Source organism: Apis laboriosa, unplaced genomic scaffold (genome assembly GCF_014066325.1).
Source record: "Apis laboriosa isolate Shangri-la unplaced genomic scaffold, ASM1406632v1 scaffold72_cov160, whole genome shotgun sequence".
Classification (NCBI taxonomy): domain Eukaryota; kingdom Metazoa; phylum Arthropoda; class Insecta; order Hymenoptera; family Apidae; genus Apis; species Apis laboriosa.
The window spans coordinates 191,425-210,619 of NW_025224269.1; the positions used below are offsets into that span (position 1 = coordinate 191,425).

Here is a 19,195-nt window from a genome sequence, read left to right on the forward strand (position 1 = left end):
TTTTTCAAACATTATGATCAACTACGTAATCATTATGATCTTCGAATCGTTATAAACTTTATCATCAAATATTTCAATTTATCGCTCAAAATTGAATCTTTCAGAAATTCGTGCAATACGCATAAAATAATTTACCATTATATAGGATATTTCGTATTGTGGAATTGGCCACGTTTTCCGATGCAAATGGGTTAAATCAGCGAAAACGCGTTACAGAACTGTCTGGATAATGGAACTATTGTGTCGATCGAATGAAACTTTTCTTCCGTGGAAAGATCGGCCAGCCGGAAATTTCCCTTCGATCGATTTTATCCCTATTGCTCGAAATCAGGATTCATTCTACTTGGTTACTCTTTAACCGATTATCTGAATAATTGTGACGAACGAATATCTAAATAATGAAGTTTCATAGAAATATTTATTGTTTAAATTTAATTTACGTAAAAAGTATTGAAAACTTCTCTAATTTTACCTGAATTTTTTCTGTCGAATGAAAAATATTTGCTTAATACATAGACAAGTTTTTCCTGGATCTGTTTAAAGTGTAAAGAAATATCTCAAGATGAGAAATCATTGATTTATTTAGAATTAAAATTCATAAAAAAATTCATTCTTTATATTTAATTTGCGAAAATGTAAACAATTCGTGCACGTATTCAAAAAATTAAAAAAAGATATTTATTAACTTAATTATTAAACAAGAAAAAGAAATGATCAAATCATTGATTCTTATCACAATGCAAATATTGCATTATCCTTTTTTTTTTTTGCAAACCCAGCAATTTTATTGGTTTCTCAGCTATGTGTTCCATACATCTAAAATTTTATCTTGATAATACTGCACGTTTTCAAACGAGGCATACAATGAAATTTCAATTTCCATTCCGTGTGTTTTACGTTCTCTCTGTTTTTTCACGGCCGGCCACGGTATTAAATTTAGATTTGTTCACTTCTGTAACAGAGTATGGCATGAAAAGCAGCTCGAAAGTTTCGGTGGGGCGACTGTTAAATTAAACATCAGGAAGTACTTCGGAGTACCGGTTGGTTGCTGTTTAGTGCTACACAAAAGGGCTAAGTTCGTACGTATGACTATAAAGAGTGGCTGTTCTTTTGAGCACAATTCTGGAAATCGAAGTTTCGACGTACATTTATCAAATCGGGAAATATCATGGGACAAATAAAATGAATTATGATCAGCAGAAATTATCTAATAATGGGGGTATTATTTTATACTTGGTATATTAATGTGAAAACTTTTAAAATGTAACGTGAAATCTAAATATTTTATGTTTGGATATATATTTTTGTGATTGGAATTAAAGTGATGATCATGTTTCATGATAAGAGTTAATTTAATCAATTTTATCAAAAGCTTTTTTTTGATTTTTGATAAATTGAGAGGTTTAGTGTAACAGTGTGACAATTAAGAAATATTAACATTTTTATTAAATTTTATGAAGAGTAGTGTTACAATGAAAACTATGCAAAGAGTTTAAAAATTTTTTTAGAAATATATCTATAATTGATCAATTGGATTCTTTATCAATAGCATATATCAAGGAATTAGATATATGTTATAATATTATTCTGGAAACCGTGTATACTGTAAATTTATAACGATAAATGTCATATTTCAATGTTCAAAGATTATAGTATAATATATACTTAATGATATTTTTTTCTTTTTCTTTTTACACGAAACAAATACGCAAAACTTTCTTCCGAGCAGCCGTCACTTCTTTCACATCACGCCGTTTTTACCCGTTCCAATAAGAAACCGATGCTAATTGAACCGGCTCGAATAAAATAGTCGAACGACATTTACGATCCATTTACGAAATCGAAACTGTTCCGCGCTTGTGCCGGTTCCGAACAAGAAAACGCGCATAATCTCGAAAGAAAATTTATCACGGACCAGGGTGGGCGCTCATAAATTGTGCCGATAAGAAACACAGCACGTTAGCAAAATTTAATCTCACGTCCGCTTCTCGCGTTTCATGTGACATTTAGCAGAAAAAAAAAAAGAGGAAGAAGAAAAGGAAACGAGAGAATAAAAAGGATCCGAATTAAAAGGAAAACGTGTGAGAAAATAACAATATTTCAAAAAATTGTGGATTTCAAAATTAATTTTTTCGAATCCTATTCAATATACCTAAATATAATAATCGTATCTGTAATGCTTGTTGCATGTGAAATGAAGGAGAAAGGAAGATGTCATTTACAAAATAAGGAGTTCAAAGAAAAAAATGATAAAAGTGACTGATAAAATTAATTTGACAAGATTATAATTATAAGTATAAATGATAATATATGAATAGATATACGTATTTTTTTTTTACGTATATCTATCTCAAAAGAAAATATATTTTAATTAGAAATCCACCATTCTGATAGATCTAGCAATCAAAGCGTGAAAAGTTAGAAAATTTCTTTACGTAAAAATATATTAAAATAGATTGCCTCGTTCAAACAGACTCGGAAATTTATACGAAAATTAATTGAAATCTCTATATAAATAATGAATTTTTAATAACACACACTTCGTAGCTATCTCATTCCTGAAAAAAAAAAAAAAAGAAAAAAGAATCCGCTTCTACCCCTTTCTCGAATAACGCGTACACACGATAACCGAATGATTGCGATTATCTAGCGTGATTCCGGGTTCTAGTCGCGATTTATGGTTGGCCGAAACAATAAAAAAGAGCATACTAATGCGGTAATTATGCTAATAATAAACGTTACACGACATTACGCGTTTAACACTCTTGCTCCCTGGTATACACAATGGTGATTTAACGTAACAACACGACCGCGTAAATTTAGCAATTTGCATGGTGCCACGTTATTTCTCCACTGTCTTCCTGTTACCAGGATTTATGCCGCCACTTTTAATCCAATTCGTCCGAATATCGTTTACACGGGACGAAAAATAGGCCAGGTTAATGGAGCCGGGACAGAAACAGCGTTAATGGATAAAAAGATAAAGGGTCGATCCATAATCATCATTTATATGCATGGCATGTCGAATATCAAGGCGACGTTAATTTGCATGTTAAATATCATTTAGAACAGTGTCTCTCAAATGAGAGACATGTATGGAGAGACGTGGATTTTTAATTAGGATAAGGAATAAGTGTTTTTTGTCTTTGAATACCAAGTGGGATACACACGTTCCATTATTTGTTACAATTGTAATTACCAGTAATTGTATTATATGATATTATGATTATAAATTAAAAATGTTTGAAAATGCTCTATGATTTCCTGTCTTTATTTCTTACACAGAGAAAATAAATAAGGATTGACGTTAGTCAGTCTTTATTTAATTCTAAAAAAAAAAAATATCTGATATTTATTTTCGAGATAATAATAAAAAATATACGATAACTAATTATTTCAAAAGATTATTTAAGTTATCCTTTTGTAAATATGATGAGAATATTCCAAGCTTCGCGAATGTAAGTGCTCTCTACCATTGAGATATTCGATATGTCTCTTATCATTTTTCAAAGGTCCAAGGCGGAACTGTCGCGCACACGCTCCTACCTACTGCAAATAAAACCCATCCTCTTAAACCAATTCATGTCGAAATAATGGAAATCTGCGAGAAAAATCTCTGATTTTGAAACTGACAGATGTTCAACACAGAAATTACTCGACAATAATCTATAGTCCATATAAAATATACTCTAAAGAATACTCAAAAATCTACATATAATCCACGATATAAATAAGATAACGAAGAGTCATCTAGATCAATCGAAGGAACATGATTTTAATTTTGATTATCAAAGCTGTTGGAAAATATATAAGATATACTTCGAAAAATAATAAATAAAATAATTCGTTTTCTCATTATATTTTTGTTACTCGTGCGATCGATAAGATGATGAATTTGAATCCGAACACGATAAAGAAAAAGCTGAATCAGTCAGTGACAATATGAGAAACACTGTCACGGATTAACGTCACGTTTCGACGTCGCAATCGTAGCGCCGCTTCATCGGCACAATCGCACAGGTAATGACAATAATTGTAAAGCGATTTAAGCGCGCCACGGTTGCATTAGCCGACCCGTTATCATTACATTGGCCATAAGTTATCCCGTGAAATTTAATTAGAAGCAGTGTACGGCAACAAAGATTCGGCGCGCACATTCATCGAATATCGGCACAGTTCTTTCGCGACATTGTGATCGATCATCGATGAAATTGAAAAGTATTCTTAGAGAATTTGCGTGAAATTTAAAATAACATAAAATTTATAAAAATAATAAAAGTAATAGGATGAAACGAGAAAATATACATCAATTTTCAATATCGTAAATGATGTTATTAACTTTTTTGATGTTTGTATGTGCAAATTTGTTGTACGAATTTTTCAGAAATTATTATTTTTCTTTTACGTGGAAAATAATTGGTAAGAGTAATCATTATAATTAAAAAGTTAAAAAGAAATTTGAATAATTTAAAAATTCAGAAGAGTATGGTATTAGTGATATCATCTTTTATCTGAAAAATTTGATAGAAATATTTGCATATTGCGGATATTAAAATAAATTTCTATGCATAGATGCATAGAATTTTATGTATTATTTGTTTTCGAATATCTGTATTTTTCCATTATTTTCTTATATCTATAAATTAATTTCTATCCTAAATTCTCTTAAATCATCCATAAAAAATAATATTCCAATTCTTTAATTTCCACGAAATAAAAGCATCTTCAACGATATAAATATACGTCCCAAAGGCGTAACTAATCGACATATCGTACAAGAGCACTCAGTTATACAATTTCATCATCACACGTCCAAATGGCAGCCATAATTTTCCGCGCGAAGAATCTACCTGACAGCCCCCTCTGCGTAGTTGCAGAAAGCATCCTCGTGCTTGCCTTCCTTTTTTCTTTTTTCTTTTTCCTCTCGTCGACGGAGAAACGAGGCAAAACGAAAAGGAGGAGAAGAAATTGGAGAAGGAAAAAAGAGAAGAAGAGAGAGAGAGAGAGAGAAAGAACGAACGTGGGAAGAAAACGAAAAAATGGAATAAAGTCGGAATAGCAGAAGACTAGGGGAGGAAAAATAGGGGTGGAAACTCCGACGACATCGCGTCCAACGGCACAGAAAACGTTTCCCGCCGGTGATTTAGAGTCATAATCCGCGTGCAAGCATACCGGAAACTCGGTTTCTCAGTCCACGAACGCATGAATCTCTTCTTTCCCCGAATCGGACACGGGGGGATCGATAAAATCTGTTCCCTCGAAGGGAAGTAGGTGAATGTTACGCGCCACTCGGAACTTTAACCCTGCTGTTCCGTTCGAGTCTCATTTACTCGCTACTTTATTGTTCGCGAGAGAACAATCTTATCGTCTCGTAACTTTATTACCTAGCTATCGAATAAAGTTTTTTAAGATATTAATTATTTTTTTTTTTATTCACTGACGTACTATTTGGATCATTATAACTCGAGATAATATTATTATTATTATTACTATTTATAGTTAAAATATATAGATAAATAAATACATAAAAAAATATTCAAAATAATTTAATGTTATAATAATATGTACATCAATGTATTGTTATGCAATCGCTTTAGACAGTGTCTACAAACGCTGTCTACTTTTCACAAATAAATAAATTGTTTAATAAAACTACAAGATTATATTATTTCTGTAATAACAAAATAATTCAAATTTGATTCCATTCACCATTCTATCGTTGCAACATGAGTTATACATATATATATATATATATATAGTAATGAATCAAATAGATCCAAATAAGTCCAAGTATGCGTTAACCACGAACGAAACAGCATCGTTAAAATCAACCCCGGAGAAGAGACTTGTTCAACCCGACATTCAAAGGAATCTCTTCTTGGCCGAGATTTATATAAAGTAATGAAGGATAACAAGTGGCGGGTGCTCGCAATGTATGGCGGAGAGGATGTGGCGTATATTAAGTTATTTTGACTGAAATTGCACTTAGCGATGGAATTTATTACATTGCGATAAGGCTAGATGAACGCGTAACGAGCAGTTGAGAGAACATAGGGAGGGCATATTATACGATTACGTAAATAATGTGGGATTAAATGTGTTTAATATTTTATCATTTAATACGTATGCTCTTTTTCTTCTTTCTTTCTTTTTTCTTTTTTTCTAAAGAGTTGGAATTATTTATAATGAACGTTATTTATAATGAAGGTAAAAACACGTATTTCTGAAATTTTGCTCTCTTATCTGGGAATGATTTAAATTAAATACGATATTCTTCTTCGTGTGGATTATTAATTTAAATATATGTGATTAATGCAAATTGTAATAAATTTGAAATGTAATAAAATTAGAAATAAAATATCGATAAAGAAAATATAGGAATATAGAAATATTGTATCAAATATCACGTTCATATTTTAAATATCGAAAGAATTATTCTTTATAATCATTATAAAATGATATTATTGTACAACACGAATATTAAATTATATCTTTCATCGAAAATTTTATTACATTTTATATTTTTCTCCAATCCAGTTACATTTTATATCAATCCTATATTATTTTCTTATACACGTATGTACAAGCTTTTTTGTACATAGGTCATGCATAAATACAAAAATTATTCTTTTTTAACTCTTGTACTACTTAGTGACATAAGCATATCAATAAGTTAAATGAGTCTAATAAGTCTAATAAAATTATTACAAATAATAATTCATTCCAAAAATAAACGCATCTATCTCTAACTTGCCTTAAAACTGCATTAAACGCTATTAAAATTACAAAAACTTTGAATCGCTATAACTCCGAAGATATTGACTTTTTGACAACAAATAAGCGATCATTAGAAGCGTGGGACCTTACCCTTTAAAACGCTTTTTTATTCATGCCGATACGATTTCCGGTTCCCGAGATATCGTCGTGTAAAGGAAAGGGTAATTTTTAATCTTTTACTATCTCCGTCCTTTTCGCTTACTCGGAACTCTCGCTCGCACCTCGTCTCACCGACCTACCCCAAACTCCAGACAAGCGACAGACGTAATTCCTAGAAATTGCTAGCGTACGCATTTCCAGGAAAAAAATTTAGGTCACTGGGTCGCGAGTCCATTCATAACTTTCGCGCTATGTCTTAAGCGCTATGGAAACTTTAAATCTTTATATCTCGGCAACCGTTTGAGATATCCGGATAAAACAAAAAGCAATTTCAATGGGATGGTTTCCTCTACTTTCTGACTGGATTCTCGTGATAAAATTTTTACTTTCTTTTGACGTTTTTTTACATCAAAAATCAAGATTTAGATTTTACGTGATTGTAATGGGTTTATTGCGATGATCTAAAATATATGCAAACTTAAATTAAATTTAATTGAAATTTATAAAACAAAATATAATAAATACACAAAAAGTGATTTGTTATTCCATATTAATATTTTACACAAGACATAAAAGTGAAAATTACTCGTATGCATATATTTTACATAATTTAGCATATTTCACATTGATATTAAATATTTTTCTATATTTTAATTGAATATTTAAACAAATTCTAACTATATAACCCATAATTCACTAATAATACTCTTATTATTAGATAATAAAATCACGAAATTTTTTAAAACTATAATAATTTATAAATTTAACTACTTCAAATGATTCTACTGAAAAACTTCAACGATATTAATTCGAATTTTCAGGATTCGATAACACAGAACTCAACGTATGAGAAAGACTATGCATTTCACTGGAATCGAATATACGTCTTATCAAAGTTACTGTTAGATACCGGTAAACCAAAACTGTCAGAGATTTTAACGAGCCAATAACGTGGTAAAATGTTGTAGACCGACATGCTAAAATGCATTCGCGTTCAACGTGCAAACTTGGATTAGAAGATTGGATGTTCGTTCCAAGTTGCTCCTAATAAATTTCCTGTTTACTTGGAGATAAGGAACACGCAATGAGTCCCCTATCCTTTAAATTAGACATTTAACATTGCCTCTTTCAACCTCACCGACACGAGGCCTCGTTTCAAAGCGTGATAAACTTAACTGCCGAATTGTTTTACGAATTACGTTTATCTGCCACTTATCCAAAGGGCTTTGGTTGTTCATCACTCGTTTAATCTTAATTGACTCGCTTGAACCACCATTTTCTCCTTTCTGTGCACCTTCTCTCGCTGTCTTCCTTCCTGTTGAAAACAATCGGATCTTGATTAAAAGGAAGTTTAAAAGGAAGAAAGACTTTGTTATAGCATTGAATAAAATATGATCAGAAAGAGAGACGATAAAAACAACCTTCGTTCAATTTCAATCATAAGAATCTATAACAGCGATGAAAGAATGAAATATGATGAACGAAAGCCAGATTATCCCTCGCGTAAATAAACAAACAAATTAAAGAAGAGTCTCCAGGATCAGAAATAAAAAGTAACTGCATCAGATTGCAAACCAGACGAATTTTCCAAAGATCTCTCAACGATTTGCAGGATATTCTTCCCAAAAATACAAACAATTCTATTACTCTTAATACACGCCTTTTCATGTCCAATCATCGAGATCTAACATCAGTAAACAACTCGGTTGCAACTCCTTCTTTTCCTTCTTTTCCATAATCGAATCTTTCCCTCCCTTTCTCTCCTCTCTCGTCCCTCTTCCTTTCTCTCCCACGTTCAATTTCATCGTCAGTATCATCAGTGGCCGCAGTTCTCTCTCCCCAAGAGAGAAAGAGAGAGAGAGAGAAATAAACAGCTTACCGAGAAAAAGCATCATTCCCGCGCGAGCAGTATCTTCTGCTAGTAGCGCAAGTTTCAGTTTCGCCTCGAAGATCTCTCGAAGACTCCCGGAGGACTCGTTCGGTATAAAATGCACTCGACAAGTCCTGGCGGAGATCGAAGACGAGAGGCGGCTCCAGTTCGTTATCGAAACCGGGAAAAGAGCGAGGAGGGCACAAGTGGGCCGAGCAGCGAGCTGACGCGGAATTGGCCTTCCCGCGACGTTGTTCGTCCGACATGGAGGTTTACGAAGCACTCGAGCCGGCCTGCGCCGCAACGAGCACTCGAAACATGATCAAAGGGTGCATTCATAATCTGCTACGCGTCGCGGTTTCGCAGGCGAATCCGCGTGCAGATACTTTTTGTAAACAGGATAGGGTTAACGGCGTAATTCCTCGTTCCATAAATTGTCGGACAGATCGACGCCTATCTGTTTCTACCGAAATATTATTTATTTTTAGTTGCGATGAGACCTGAATCTCGAGAGTTGGGTAATTTAAGATGATAGAGGAAGAGTGTAAGATTAACACATAAACGGGGACGAAGTCGTGGCATGAATGAGATGAAGCCTTGTGTTCTCTAACAACAACCTTGTGTTACGTTGGTAATCTTCAGGAGGAAATAATATTTTGTGATTGGAACGTGTTTAGAATGTTCTTATCATTTCGTGTTTAATCTCCTTACGCATCGAGGCAAAATTCTCTATTTAGATTCCATTTTGTAAATCGATCGATCTCGTGATTGTGATTGATTTCTGTGATTATGATTATTTATTATTTTCCTAATATTCTCGAGTTGTCCTCTTAAAAATATGACAGAGAATTGTTACAATTTTTTTTATACGATTTCATTATGGATAGAATCACGTGTAATACTGCTTCGATAGTTACGTTTTCTTCCTTTCTTTAATTTGAGTATATTACATTTTTTTTATGATAATTTTATTTCGTATACACGTTCATTGGATATCAAAATTAGTATCATATTATGATATTAATATAGAATCGAATACGATAAAATATTCGATCCATCAAGAAAATTGTGTTCGTGTTTAACCTCGAGCTAAGAATATATCAGACGCATATTACGCGAAAACACGCGTCCTCGGACAAGAGGCTCAAAGACGATGATGAAAGGAGACGACGTTGTCGCTTGTCTGAAACTCGGTTTTGCGGATCCGTTGATGTCAGCTCGTTAGGTTAGCTGCGTTACCTAGGTATTATCTTATCACTGCTTTATGAGAGCTTTCGTATTTAGTGAGAACACTTGTTATTATGACTCGTAAGAGTGATCGTTTCAATGGAAATTAAATGGTGTCGTTGAGATTTAGTAGCTGCGTAGAAAATGGAAATTTTGACCGTTTAAAATTTGTAAGAATACCTACTATAATATGTAAAAAGCTATAGAGAAAAATTTAATAAATTATACGAGGAGAGATTTGGGATTCGACTTGTCGAGTTATTCTCTTCTACGATTTAAATCATTGTGCCTTGAAATTTTTCAAGTTTTCTTTGCCTTTTAGAAAAAGTTTGAATAACATTTATTCCAAGCTATACATGGAAAATTATTTATAGATGATTCTAAATTCTAAACGTTTCTATAGAGATAGTATATCTATAAAGAAAGATTTCTAAGGAGACGGTAAAAGCAATAAAAAATAGAGAAAAAAAGACGTCTCACAAAGAAATCATTCAAATAGCCAATATATATTAATTCATTTTATTTGCAAAAAGTTTCTAATAATTTTAGCTTGTTAATATCTATACTAAAACAGTAAAATAACTAAATTTATAGCTAATAAATATCAAATAATATTTATGAGACAGATACAATACAAAATTCTCTTCTCGGTATCTCTAATTTTCCAAGAAAAAAAAGAAAAAAGGAAGAATACATCTTAATAGAATAATCATAAGAGGAGATGAGCTTCGAACAATTTCTAAATAAAAATCCCTTTTTTGCCTCGTAAATATTTATGACTGTGGTCAAGTCGAAAAATACAGGTTGGATGATACACTCGAAACGATCTCTATACGCTATTAGAAGCCTAAGTTACATTGTGCGGAAAAACACGTTGCAAGTTTATCGACAAATTGTCAGGATACTCACCTCGTAGTATATAATTTTGGTAATTCTGGTCAGCCTCGCTTCCAACCTTGATGAGGCAAGCAAGCCCATCATTTTGCACGAACTCGTGCACCAGGTCCTTGTCCTCCTGTAAAATCAAAGTTTATGGTAAGTATATAAGTGTAACCAATTTATTCAATATGAAACGAAACTCCTAATCGATCGATTTGTTCACCTCTGAATTTATGATCCCTCATTTGGAATATTCTACGTCCTAACGCCTCACGGAATGGAGACGGAATGGAGAATAATGTGTTCGTATTGAACAGTCCGTGTCTTCGACTCGATGCTGAATGACTTTATTTACACGCGTTTGTATATAAATAAACGTGTTTTGAATCGATTATTTCCGTGTTACTGATGTTTATGTGACGAGTTTCGAAACGAGTTTTAGAAACGATAGAATTCTATACGATAGGATTTTATATTTTTAATTAATAAACGAGAGATTTTTATATTAATTTTTATTATATAATTATATCCGATATTTTGTGATCTTGTGATTCTATGTTTATTAATAAAATATATAATAAACTGAATATATTAAATTTTTTTAAATAAAATGCACGATGATATCACTTTATAACGTTTTGATGGAAAAATAGAGGACCACTTGTTCTTCCTCTCTTAATTAAATTCAACGTCTAATTAACTCGTGTTTCTTTTCCTGTATACTTTAAAAAGATAGTTTTATAAACTCGGTAACTTTATTTAGTTTAATTAATGAAAAGTACATACATATGAGAGAATTATTTAAAAGATTAAAACTTAAACTACTTTCGTTACTTTCATTACAAGAAAGAAATAAAAAAAATAATAATATATAAATAAATGGAAAAGAACACGTTTGCCTCGAAATCACTTATTACTTATCTTCAATATTAATTTAAATAACTAATATTTTCTATATAAATTTCTTTTATGCACACAATATTGAATCAATATTTGATAGAAATTTATATAGAAACAAATTTATTCGTATTAATCACCATCATACTCCTCTATAATTTCACGATTATCTAAACTTTACTCTATTATTTAACTTACTTATCATCCAGACATTAAATCCTGTTACTTTTAAAAATTCAGCAAAAAAAAAACAAATCAACTTCACCGATAACGGAATGAATATTACGTGCAATTTGTCCACCATAAACAAGTCGAGAATAAAATAAAGTAAGAATAAAATACATAAAATGGAGGATATAATGATGAATCAATCATCGAGTTTGATTAAACTCGTCTGTCAACGTTTGCCTCGCAGATCATCTCGGATCTCTGCCGTTCCTTGCCAGACCTCGACCGATGGAAGTCCATCGAACGCGGACAGACGATTAGCCGAGATTTAGAAACGAAATTGAAGGTCGATTTCAACGGATAAATCCGTGGAGATCTCGTTCGAGGAGAGCCTGTCTCGATTCTAATTAATTTCGTCAGCTGGTCGGGCTGATAATTGAAACGATAAGATATTGCTCGGAGGAAGAGTTCGAGGATTGTTTTAGACGCCCTCCCCCCGCGTTAACAATCCACTACGACGATTTATCTTTACGATGTGGCAATCCTATTGTCTAATTAAACGTTTGCCTTTGTTTCGCGAGAGAAGCAGAGCGTTGCCCTCGATTTAATTGCGAGATTTTTCGGGAGCGTGAAATCTTTATCTTTTTATTCAAAGGACGCGTTTTTATTCACAAGAGATTCGTAGAAAAGTGTGGTTCTGACGAAGGATCGTGTGTGTAATTTTCTTTTTGCATTTGATGTAAAAAAAGGAAAAATAAGATTTTTTTAAAAATATTTTTTCCATTTACAAGATTCCTTTCTTAGTTTTGAATAGATTGGACAAATTATGCTGGATAATTGATTGTGCTATTTAGTATAACGATTAAACGAACTGATATTATAGATTATTATGGAGTTGACAGTTTACAACACGATTTATTTTCGATCATTAACATATTTGTCACTCAACGATAATATAACATTCTTCCTGATAATTTCAATGATAAATTTAGAATTTAACATGTACGTAACATTGATCGCCATTATAATATTTCGATGAAATTAATATCAATAAAGCATAATATTATTGACACAAATGAAACTAGTTTGTTAATTAATAACATCATATCACGGATATTCGCGATATCAAAAAGACAAAAGATTTTTATTATTTATTCTTCTGTTGTATTGTATTATAAAACGGATTAAGTAAGAATAATAAAAAGTATATAAAAAAAAACAAACAACATGAAAGCTTAACAACGTATTATTAAGCTACGTATAATAAATCGATAAAACAATAATACGCTTAATAACATTTTATCCACTATCCAAATGTTTGACATCCGCACCATTCATCACGATTCTAATATAATTTAACAATAAACTCATCCATCATTTACGAGGGAAGAATGATAGCTTCCGGTGTAATGGAATTTCTTTTAACGAACAACCTTCTAACTTGCAGCCACGAAGAAAAATTCCTTTCCCGCTCGGCTAATTACGAGATTTAATTACGGCGGACAGAGTTAAGAAAAGTACGACTCGAATAAACACGCTCAGCCAGGGTCCAGTTTGCCCTTCTTGTTCCGGAAACGGAAGAAGTCGTGAAAGTTGAAACAATCCATCGTTCAAAAATGAACGAATTCAGGATTCAATTCGTTTCGCAAAGTACGTTTAGCCAAGTTAACTCTTCCATTACAATCGATTTAACGTCGCTGATTAAATTTCTTTTCTTATATTTGAAATTCAACGACCTAATAATATTTAGATCATAAATTCTTTTTTTAAGAGAATCCTTTAATAAGTCGGAGAAACTTTAAATGTAACAAATACAAAAAGGATTTATTAATGTAAATAATTGTGAATGAAAAGTGTTTATATAAAATGTTAATCGATATAATAGAATATTTAATTAATAAATTTGATTGATTTTGTTAAAATTTAATTACATAAAATTTGATTCGTTTAATTAATCTAATTATTATTGCCTTCACAATAAATCATTTATTATTCTGTTCTGAATATAATTTTAAATGAAAATGAATCTCTGGAATGAAAAAATCTTATTCCATTTTCGACTTGTTTTCTTTTTTTCTTTTTTCATGTAAAAATCATTCTCTCCGTTATTATATTATTATTTCTGTGTACATAAAAATTCAATTTCCTTTAAAGGAAAAAATTCATTCATATACCTATAGTAATTAAACAAAAAAATTCGTTCTCTTTCATTTTATTTTCCAAACAAATCCAATGATAATTTATCCTGGGTTATTACTTACTCATGGATCGTTTCATAGACTATAAATGAAATCTCGACATAAATCATCCACATGAAATTCCCTCTAATTAAACGCTTAAACCAAATCACACACTATCAATATCGTATTAAAACAAAAATACACGATCTAAATTCCAGCGAATCAATGTAAACACGAAGCATCGAATCTACTCTACTTAAAAATATTTCTCACTCCACAATAAGAAGAAGAAGAAGAAGAAGAAGAAGAAGAAGAAGAAGAAGAAGAAGAAGAAAACAAGAGGAGGAAAAAATCTTTCCCTCCAAAAAATAACCGTGTTTGCACGGTTTTAACGGTTAAAAGACGTGAATGTTCGAGGGTGGATTGGGGGAAAAGAAAAAAAGAAAAAAAAGAAAAAGTATCTTGGAATGCGGCGTGTGCGTGTTCCACGCCAAGGAATAACGAATTTGCGAGACAAAGGGCATCGAGTTGTCGAGATAGGAAGGATAGAAAGGGAGCGGAAGAGATGAGGTCACGAGGGGGAGGAAAAGAGAAGGAAGGAGAGAATGCACTCGCTCAAACCACCATGCAAATATTTACTCGTCGAGCGAGTAGCTTCTCGTAAAAATAGCCTATGTCTGCCTCTCTCTTCCCCTAGTTTCATCTTTTTCCACCCCACTGTCTCTCTCTTTCTTTCTCTCTCTCTCTCTCCCCCGTTCCAACAGTCTCAACGACTGTTTGCGATTCCCTTCCTATCACTCTCTCGCTTCCTCTCCACTGTTGTTTCGAAACTCTGTCTCACTCCCTCTCCATCGAGGTCCCGCAGGTATCGCGGATTGTATACCCACCTGAAAGATCTGCTTGAGGGAGAAGAGAGCTCGTCGCAGCTCGCGGCCCTCGCTGTTCAGCAATTTTTCTGAAACAGACAAGTAACACGCAACCATTTATTATAATAATACCTCGCGTTAGGGACGTATTGTTGGGGCGGGAGTCGGTCAGTCGGTCTCCTTATTCAGCCAACGATTCTGCCTCTTTCTTTCTTTTTCCGTTTCGTTTATGGAGATGATATGATTGTGGGAGATTTGTGTCGTGAATCGCATAAGGGGGCTGTTTAATGGCGTTATTAAAATAATCGTGGGTCGGGTGAGAAATTCGTTCTTATTTGGGTGATTTACAATTTGGAGGGAGAAAGAAAAATTGAAATAAGATGTAATTCGGTTTAATCAATTCGATTTTGTGGTAGAACAGATTAAATCGAGTAACTGGACAAACAATGTGTCTCAATTACTGTCTATATACTTATTTTTCAGTAGCTTAACTCATTGGAATAATATAATTTCTATTCTTCATTTAGAAAAGAATCTTGAAATTTGAAATATACAAATTTAGAAAAAGATATTTATTCTTTATGAAATTATGGAATTTTTTCTTTTTTCAAAGAATATCTTTGCTATAGTAACAATAAAAAGTAACAATCATTGTATTATATTTATCATTAGTTAATATTTATTTTCTATTATAGCAGATATATTCTTTTTCAATTTTCACAAACAAACACTTTTCCATTTCGCACAAATAATATACAAAAATATTATTCTTCCGTTGCAAATTTTTATTTTCCTTTATAACGAATGCGATTCTTTTTTTATGATTTCGATAAGGAAATTGTCTACAGCCGCTTACGCTGTAACGGTGCCTCCAAAGTGGTCGATGGTTCGCGCTGAAGGCGCGCGCAAAAGCGAACAAGCCACCCGGAAGTTCGTTTAGTGTAGGAAGATCAGGAACAGCTAGGTATACCGGGAGAGCTTTTGTTTCCAACGTTAAGCATTGTCGACGCGCCGTAGGGACTCGTTAATTATCAACTTCTCTTCACGTCCGATTAAATCATTTCTGGGATGAACATGTTTCTCTCTCCCTCTTTGTATTCTCATTTTCCAAATCCTCTTCCAAATTTTCTTCTTTGTAAAATCGAACGAAACGGAATAAAAATATATATATATATATATGATTTCTGATCATTGGATCAGGATCATTCAAATTTTTCCACTTTTTTTCTTTCTTTTTTTTAATAATATAGAATTGTATTCCAACAAAGTTCACTGATTCTTGATATAAACGTATCATCAAAGAGAAAAGAAAAATATTAATTGAGTTAAATTACATTTATTCAACTCGCGATAGTTTAATTAATTTTAATCCACTTTTGAAAATTATAACGAGATTGATTGTCAGTATCAAGGTATTTAGAGCATTCAAGAGTTATCCTCGAGGTAATTAATTCTCAAATACTTCTGAAGTCGATGCAGTTGGCGAAGTTTCATAAGCATTATGGCAGATAACTATTCATATTAAATTTCGACGTTAGCATCATTCCAAGATATTCCTTACACAAAAAAGATCTATAAAATAATTATCTAATAAACGTCTTCGAATATAACATCGAATATTAAATTAAAAAAAAAAAAGAAATTAAATTTTTACGTCTGATCATAACTCGATACTCTTATGTATCGGATAGAATCACAATGAAAATGCAAAAACGAAAAGAGTTAAGAAAAGAGAGTTGACGCGAGAAAAGAAGAAGAGCAAAAAGAGTAAAAAAAAAAAAAAAAAAAAAAGATCCGAATGATATCGTGAAAGAATGGGAGGTCTTTCCTCTCGGTTGAAATCATTTATCGGGGTTAATTAGAGGAAAACCAGTAATTAAGTCCGCGATTAATTTTACACGACGAATTTTCGTCGGTTCGCATTCACCGTTCCATCCCTATTATCCACCCTCCCATCCCCCTCGTCATTTCCCGCTCTTTCGGGGACTCTATCATTCTTTTTCAATCGTGGCCCGCCCGTATTACTAATAATTGAATTCCATTTCACCAGCGGCGCACTAAATTCAATTTCCCGAGGCTGTCGAGATTTTCCAGCTTGCTAAAAATTCACACGAGAACGAACAAGAGGGAAATATATATATATATATGCGTGAAAAAAAAATAAAAATAAATTCGCGTAAAAGAAATGGGGAATAGAAGAAGAGCGATGTGCGTATAAAACGAAAAGTTCAAGGGGAAAATAAGATGATTCATGAGGCGCATAGAGCGTATCATCTCTCATGAAGTAAAAAAGGGGTTGAAAATTCGATCGTTTACGAGATATGATTATTTTTTGTTTTACGTTAGCATCATGATTGATTTATTATTGTTTATTTATCGTCGTGGAATAAGGAAAGGAATATTGTCGATAGCAATTTCAACCCCTCCTCATCCCCTTGGTACAGTGATTGCACGCTGGTTTTCGGGCGTACACTCGGATGCACGCTCTATCGAACAGCATGAATGTTGATAATTGGCTGGTATCGATGTCAATGGGCGAATAATTTCGTCCCCAACGCGTTGACCATTCCATTATGTTCGGGGTAAGTGGTAGCAGACTGTTTGCGTTGAACAATTGCGAGGCGTGGATAGTATGTTTGGAGGCAGTGATGTAATGGCGATTACAATCGACACAGGGTTATTTTAACAGGGTGAATTGAGCAAGAGGTTAAGATTTTCTTTTTGTATCTTCTTCTTTTTTTTCCTTTTTTTTTTGGTTTAAATGCAATTCAAGGAATTAAGAGAAGTTGAAGAGAAATTAAAAATTTTGTAATAAAAGAAGATTATAATGATTATGCAAAATAATTCTAGATATCTATAAAAATGTGAAAAATATCTTCCTATACAAATATATTTTATATTAATAATTTCATAATAGTAATTAAAATAATTTCTTTACATTAAAATATATAAATATATATTTCAAAATATTTCATTATTCCTGATCCGCCACTCGTAAATAATACGTATTTTCCATCGTCTCGTTCGCTCTCGATTAAATAAAATCGTGAATGGAATGCGCCGTAGAGTGACAAAAAGCGAGGAGAAAAAGACGTCGAATGGAAATTGGCGCGCAAAAAGAACAGGGAAACGCAAACCGCGAACCTTGCCGGATTTTTATGAAACTCGAGCCGGTCGTGCAATTGAACTAATTTCCATACTCACGATTCCACGCAATTTCGCAAATTCGCAAGGACACAAGCACAGTTGCTCTTCGTCCAAGGATTTCAAGCTTGAAAATTTATCAGCTCCGGCCATCTTTCCACTAATTTTCCACGAATTGCCAATAGGAACTCACACGTTATCGATATGTACATAGATCGCACAATGCGTTGTGGACCGTGTAGATTCCTTCGAATTTTTGCTAAAACCTGACGAAATAACGGGAAGTGGATATCTATTGACAAGCAAGAAGTGCCGGCACGGGTTAACACGCGAACATCTCGAACGTTTCTTGACAAATGTGTCAATTTGCATATTCAGAAACGGGTATTTCTGCTTCGTGGAAATATCGAGAAGCATTCGTCGAAAATGGCCGCTCTTTGCATTCTGATTTGATTCGAAATTCCAGAGGGAGATGGACAGATGATAGATCTCAGTTTGGTTCGAAATAGTTAATAGGAAAGGGACTTTCGATAATATAAGTCATAATAAAGCAAAAGGATATTATGATAAAGAAGACACTCTGACAAATCTAACCACGAAAATAATCAAAGTAAGGATGATTATATTATGATTGCCTAGTCTGCACATATATCAAGCAATTTCCTTTAAACAAAATTTAAAACCTAAACGTAATGCATCGATTTTTCCATTACTTGATGACTTTACTTACAATCAATCATACTTTTAACCTAATGTTCTGTACCGTCGTTCTAAACACAGATGAAAGTTACAACAGATCACAAGCCCCCAAGGAAAATGTCATGAACAAAAGTACTTGATCAGTATTTCATCCATCAAAGTGAGAATAATGTAATCTCGATTGAAATTAAATCGTCAATAATGTACTACTACTGATAACTATAATCACCCAGAATCCTAACTTTCCTGCATAAATTATCTCGTTAAATTTCCATACCATTCATCTTCTATATTATTATTCCATATTATTCTTATTTTATTTTTCGCGTAAGACAAACGAGGCTGCAAAGTGGGTCCACAGCTGCGCACTGTTTCTGCGAATGAAACCG

General features: G+C 32.9%; 1 protein-coding gene across 6 annotated transcripts in view; it reads right to left on the bottom strand.

Moving 5' to 3' along the window:
* Nucleotides 1–19,195, bottom strand: part of LOC122719302 — a 248,040-nt gene that overhangs the window by 45,946 nt on the left and 182,899 nt on the right. For all 6 annotated transcript variants that reach the window (XM_043945004.1, XM_043945009.1, XM_043945006.1 and 3 more), the window contains exons 12-13: nucleotides 14,985–15,052; nucleotides 10,883–10,988 (exon numbers count right to left, since the gene is read on the bottom strand). In XM_043945004.1, coding sequence (XP_043800939.1) covers nucleotides 10,883–10,988; nucleotides 14,985–15,052 — 174 coding nt within the window. The remainder of the gene's footprint in view (nucleotides 1–10,882; nucleotides 10,989–14,984; nucleotides 15,053–19,195) is intronic.